Source organism: Lithobates pipiens, unplaced genomic scaffold (assembly GCF_037356315.1).
Source record: "Lithobates pipiens isolate NorthernLeopardFrog02 unplaced genomic scaffold, aLitPip1_a1.2 Scaffold_13, whole genome shotgun sequence".
Lineage (NCBI taxonomy): Eukaryota > Metazoa > Chordata > Amphibia > Anura > Ranidae > Lithobates > Lithobates pipiens.
Window position 1 is genome coordinate 271,725,963 of NW_027507718.1, and position 6,907 is coordinate 271,732,869.

Here is a 6,907-nt window from a genome sequence, read left to right on the forward strand (position 1 = left end):
GCTGTTTTATTATGAATATAATAACAACAAAAAATAAAATTCTAGTAAGCAACGCAGCACCTAATTTGATAACTGATACTAACTACTGCGATTTCTGTGCTGTGGGCGTGGCACTGTTTGGTATAGATGCATTTTTAAAATATTTTCATATGTATCCATTGTCCATATGTTCATTTGGAGGCAGTAGATATCTTTATTTTCCTTATAAAAACATAGTCCATATTGGCACACTGATATCCAAACTAGATTGCTATTAACATCAGAACAAAAAAAACATCAGAATAAAATTCAGCCGGTAAAACTCCCTTCTCACGGCAGCCACTAAGTTGAGAGTCTTGGATCAGGGCTTGACTGTACAGTCCCAGTGGCAGGCTGGACAACAGTAGGTCAAATTAGTGAATTGACCATAGGAATGTATACAGTTAGGCGACAATCAGGAGGGTGAGTGTTCACCATACCCACTCACCCTTGCCTCCAGGATCCACAGTGGATGAATGAGTATTTGTTTTCCTTCTGTCACCAAAAATGGGCTTTTAAAACATTACTGAGTGAAATAAAAAGTCTGTTGGCTTCACATTTTGAAAATACCTGTTATACAGATCATCTGGTTTAGTATTTTTTGAGTAGCTGACCAAGAGCAGGTATGCAAATCAGGAATTCTTACTCAATTGATTGCATCACTGTTTCAGGTCAGTGACTTAGTAAGTATGTAGTAATTGTCAGCCAGGTGAAAAATGAAAACAGACTGACAGCAGAACAAAAGTTTATGTGGTCCATTGAGGCTTCTTTTATTTAAAAAGTTTTTCTAAGAATAGATCTATTTTTATCACAAGCATAATTAATGGCAAAGTGACAATGCACCCTTTTATAGCAAAATATATTTGCCCATCCACTCTTCCTGCTTCAGTAGTTCATCCCGGGAAGCCCTAGTGTTGGATGGTGTCATTGCTTACCCAGGTGAAGGATGTCACCGTACCATCACACATGACGGTGTACAGAACTGTCAATAAGCCTCTCATGCCTGTGCATTGCCACATTAGGGAGGCCACATGTTGACTCTTAATCTGATGCTCTACTCAATTAGAGCAAATGAGTGTGATATTTGATTGAGCAGGGAGGTAGTGAGGTAATGCAATCAACGACTCTACCTGTCTGGAGTTTGCATGTTCTCCCTGTGCCTGCGTGGGTTTCTTCTAGCTACTCTGGTTTCCTCCCACACACCAAAGAGTGTTAATTGGCGTCTGTCTAAATCGGCCCCAGTATATGAATGTGAGTTAGATTGTAAGCCCCTTGAGGGTAGGGACCACTGTGAATGTACAATGTATCTGTAAAGTGCTGTGTAAATTGACAGTGCTATATAAGTACCATAAATAATAATAATAATAAGTATACGTTATTGGGGGAGGGGACTGTTAGAAGACACTGTCACTTTTACCTGAATGGAGTAAAGTGACAACGTCTCTTGAAATTGACATACTGTTAACTGACTTATTGGTGTTGATTTACTAAAGTCAAATAGGCTACCCACAGTTTCAATGGAATTTTCACTTTGCAAAGGAATTTCACTTAACTTAGTGAGTGAAGTAAAGCTCTGCAGATTTTCATCATTTAATGATGTGTATGCGAAAATACTCTTTTTATTTTCTTTGCATGTGATTGGATATTATTTGCAAAGCAACATTTTTACTACTGGGGCTGATTTAGACAGACACCAATTAACCTACCAGCATGTCTTTGGAGTGTGGGAGGAAACCGAAGTACCCAGAGGAAACCCATGCAGGCACAGGGAGAACATGCAAACTCCAGACAGGTAGAGGTAAAACTCAGGCAAAACTCCCTTGCAAAGTGAAATTTACCTACAAAGCGAACAGCCTATATGCCTTCAGTAAATCAACCCCATTATCTCTGCTGGCGAAATATGATTTGGCTTTCTGATGGTCAGCAAGTAAGACACAACTTGGAGAACGCAGGCATCAATCATGCTACCTCTCACATGCTAAGCAAGTGCTTTACCATTTAATCTAAATGGCATAATACTAATGCACCTGCAAAAAGGATGCTCTACAAATGTGCCATGGGTGCAGTATTAATTAAAACTGACACATTTGCAAATTGATCTGCCAAAACGTCATGTCATAATTAACTCTTGTAAAGACTACTGAATTTCAATTTGGAATTTTGTCAACTATACTCTCAGGAATAATGCTTTTTTTTTTTTTTTTTATAACCCTGATGGTTTTAAATTGACATTATGTTAATATTATTTTGCAAAAAACTTGAAGTTCCATAACAAATGTTCTTTATACAATAAAGTTTCAAAAAGAAGTAGGTCCCGATTCAGCTCTGAGTTGGTAACTACCATTATTGATCAAAGCCAATTTGTTCAATTGCAGCATGTGCATGTGAATCAATCGGCAATTTATTTTTAATTCACTCCCCCCCCCCCCCCACAAATCTGTTTAACCATTAATAGAGGTCAAGTGTTTTTGCATCAAACCTGATAAATATTTGCACAGTTTACATCATATTTACTACCAAATAAACTTTTCAATGAAATATCTAGACATTTAAAGAGTGAAGTGAACATCTGTCCACATATAGTAGGCTTTAAAAAACAGAAAATTCCCTTTCTTTTGATTGGATGTTTATAGTAGATAGTGTGTATAATTAGCAAAGCTGCATACATTTGTGAAACATGAAATATTTATAGTGCATGCTGATCAGGAATATTTCACTTGCAAATGGAAAGGGATGCAAAGAAAGAAGAGACAACAGACTAGTACATAGAGTACTATGGTCATAAACAATACAATAATATGTAAGTGATCAAAGATAAGCACGTTACCTGTCAGCAGGTTAATGACAGCCAGAAATACAGCGGTAGCTCCGAAGGGCTTCATGGTTCTCTCTAACATCCCTTGTGCATTATGCCATTTTTTCCTGTAGTAGGGCAGGACTTATCATGTGGAAAAGGTGTGTACATGCTCGGCCTCTTTTTGCTTATTTTAGGCCTGATAAGGAACTGGAGGAAATGCACAACCTCCTGCTGGGAGTTCAGGACTTTGGGGATGTATTGTTTAAATTCTTCACAGGAAACCTCTTTCATTTGGGTTACAGACGTGTTGTTCTTAATAAAATTATAACTTTTTAACCATGTCTGTACTGACAGCAGTTAGGTCTCAGGAAACTGAGAATACGTAAATGCATACTAATATTTCCTGTACCTTCACACTAGTGTTTACATATTGTTTGCGTATAACAGTTGTGAGAAAAAAAAGAGAATTTTCGAATTATGACAGGAAAACTTTCTAAAATGGTAATCGATGTTCATCTATGTCATAATAAACGTTTTATTTAAAAAAAATTGGTTAACATGTTTTTTAAACAAATGGTTAAAACCCTTAGAGCTGCAGATTGAAAAAATAATTGAAACTCCAGGGAGTGTTATCTGAAGCCAGCTATTGAAATGCGCCAAACCATTTGGAAGTGGGTCTGCCCTTCACCTTCACAAAGAAAATTAGCCTATTTTGTTTACCTGAATTCTGTTGAAGTGCAATATGCAAATTGCGGAATCTTATTTAGTGGCAATGACCTTGTCAAAGGCCTATAATTGCTGATGACAGCAGCACAGTTGTTAAAGGATAAGCTCACCTTTTAAAAAAAAATAAAAAATAAATGCACATCTTTTTGCAGGTAAAATAATGTGCATTTATTATTTTCTTGAGGGTGAAATGTGTTGCGCTAAAACAGACAAGTGAATTTGTGTAAAAAATCACAAAAAATAAATGACCTAAAAAGGAAAAGGTGAAGGTTAAACTAAAAGTCCCCAAATAAAACACATGTAGTGAAAATGTCCATTAAAAAATGATGAAGGGGTATCCTGGTGAAGATGCCTTAAAGGCGAATAGACCATCCCAAGAAAGTGGCATGTGAATGGCATAGACAATCCCCAGCCATCCAAATGAACAGCCACTTCCAGTTCACAGTGGGCACAAAAGCCACCAGCACATCTCATCCAGCCAATCATGGGCTTAGGCGGCGGCACGAGTGCGCAACACCCCGCACAATCACGTGGCCGGGATAGCGCCTTGATCTTACGCCAAAACACGTGGCACAAGGCATATAGTCCGGTCCACTTGCCGATTGGATTTATCCATGCTTGATTGATCTGTTGTTGCTGACAGTCGGGTCCACTGGTTCCGGTAAGCGTGCATAAGTCATACCATTTGTCTGAAAGAAATTTCCATGGGATGGTCTATACGCCTTTAAGACATCTTCACCGAGATACCCCTTCATCATTTATTGATGGACGTTTTCACTACATGTGTTTTATTTGGGGACTTTTAGTTTAACCTTCACTTTTTCCTTTTTAGGTCATATTTTTTTTGTGATTTATTACATGAATTCACTTGTCTGTTTTAGCGCTACACATTTCACCCTCGCTATTTTTCTGAATTTTTGTCACACTCTTGTGTAGCGGCTTACTTTTTGTATTTTTTTTTTGGGTAAGCGCAATAATCACTTTCGATCCACATTTATTATTTTCTTAATTAGAAGCCTGTAAAGCATTGCGCCCACGTTCAGTAGATTGCAGGTGCAATCTAATGCCGTGTACACATGATCGGACTTTCCCACAGACTAGGTCCAACGGTCTTCCAGACGGAATTCGGCGGAGTTCTGACGGACTTTACGAAAGAATGCCACACACGAACAGACTAAGTCTGTTTGAAAGTCCGTTCATTTTGAACGTAATGACGTAAGACGGGACTAAAAAAGGAAGTTCAATAGCCAGTAGCCAATAGCTTCCCTTGCATCGTATTTGGTCCGCCAGACCAGCATAGAGACGAGTGGTTTTGCCAATAGGAATTGAGTCCGTCGGACAGATTTGAAACGTTCTATTTCTAGGTCCGGCTGATTTCTTTAACGAAAAACTATCGGATTAGCCCACACACGATCGGATTGTCCAACTGACTGATTCTGTTGGACTTAGTCTTCCGGAAAGTCCGATTATGTGTACACAGCATCAGGCTCCTACAGACTGTCAGTACCTTGTATGGGCAGATAATTACTGATTTACAGGAAGAATGAACTACTTAGAGCGCTCATCAGCAACTAACCGTAGTCGTAGCTCTCTTATTCACAAAACTCTGTGAATGAACGATGCAGCCAGGAGGGCGGAGCTCCACATGGTTGTATTTTTTCTAAATTGTGACAGTGGGTGTGGAAGAAGATCCCCATCCCATTGGCATATCAGGGACTTGAGCGGGGTGTGGGGACTGCTTAGCATGTAACATGTTATGAAAGATGGACTTATCCTTTAACTGCTTGACGACCAGCTGCCGTCGTTATACAGCGGCAGGTCGGCTCTCCTGTGCAAATCACTGTAGCCGTATCGGGGCTTACGCAGGCACTGTTGCGGGCGGGCACCTGCCTGTGGGTTGGCGGACTCGATCTCCACCGGCGACCTGTGAAGCCTTGTACACAGGTAGAAGGAGGAACTAACTGCCAATGTAAAAAAGGCATTTCCCTGTTCTGCTTGAGATCTACTGTTCCCAGTGATCAGGAACAGTGATCTCTGTCATGTCCCAGTAAGCCCATCCCCCCTACAGTTAGAACACGCTGAGGGAACACAGTTAACACCTTGATTGCCCCCTAGTGTTAAATAATGTCACTGCCAGTGTCTAATTTTTAGCACTGATCAATGTAATAATGTCACTGGTCCCCAAAAAGTGTTGTTAGGGGTCAGATTTGTCCACCGCAATGTTGCAGTCCTGCTAAAAATCGCAGATTGCCACCATTAGTAGTAAAAACAATTTAAAATAGTCACTAAATCTTTCTCCTATTTTGTAGATGCGATAACTTTTGCACAAACCAATCAGTATATACCTATTGTTATTTTTTTTTATCAATAATATGTAGAGGAATATATATTGGTCTAAACTGATAAATACATTTTTTTTTTATATGTTTTATATTTTTTTTCCCAAAATTTACGCTTTTTGTTTGTTTATAGCACAAAAAATAAAAACCGGAGAGGCGATCAAATACCACCAAAAGAAAGCTCTATTTGTGAGAAAAAAAGGAAGTCAGTTTTGTTTGGGTACAGCATCGCACGATCGCGTAATTGTCAGTTAAAGCAATGCAGTGTCGTATCGCAAAAAATGGCCTGGTCATTAAGGGGGCAAATCCTTCCGGGGGTTGAATTTGTAAAGAGGTGTCTTGGATCATTTCTGTACAAATAACTCTTTGAGTTAATAAATACTAATGCGTTGGGATGTTTTGTGTAATGGCCTGTTTTAGACCATTACCGGTAGGTGGAGCTTAGAACCAAAGATGTGTCGGTATCTTAAAGCTGAACTTCAGGAAAACAGATAATACAAATGTGATAATAATATTGCTATTACACTTTTCTCTCTGGGGACTGAAAATGCTTATCAAATTGGTGCTAGGATCTTTGAAGAGAAATATTTGTCAGATAGTGTTATATGTCTAGTTGAATAGGTGTGTCCAGAGAGGATACTTGGACAATGGATGACAGTGAATTCCATATTGTGAGTGCTGCAGTATGGAATACACAAGATTAAAAGATGGCCAGGTGTCATTTTCAGCAGAAGGAACATTTTGGAGTATGGGTAACCAAAATCCATGTATGGTTGCTGTTTTACCTGCCAAAGGATTTAAACTTCTGTCCATCAAGTCCTGAGATTTAAACAGCTGTGCCAAACACAGCCAGCCTGGAAACCTGACTTCTCTCTGTTGAAGTTAAAGTGTTTCTAAACCCAGGACCCTGCAATTACTATATTTGGTCTTGCACAATAGTGATGGCCGAACGGTTCGCCCGGCGGTCGTTTCGCGGCGAATTTCCGACTTTCGCCGTCCGCGGGTTCGAACGCCTTTTTCCGTCGTT

At 39.4% G+C, this 6,907-nt stretch overlaps 1 protein-coding gene across 1 annotated transcript in view; it reads right to left on the reverse strand.

Annotated features, from left to right (window-relative positions):
- EMCN (endomucin) overlaps positions 1 to 3,000 on the reverse strand; it is a 214,634-nt gene extending 211,634 nt beyond the window's left edge. The window contains exon 1 of the mRNA XM_077476623.1: positions 2,846 to 3,000. Within this exon, the coding sequence (XP_077332749.1) occupies positions 2,846 to 2,915 (70 nt within the window). The 5' untranslated portion in view covers positions 2,916 to 3,000. The remainder of the gene's footprint in view (positions 1 to 2,845) is intronic.
- Positions 3,001 to 6,907: the final 3,907 nt, after the last annotated feature.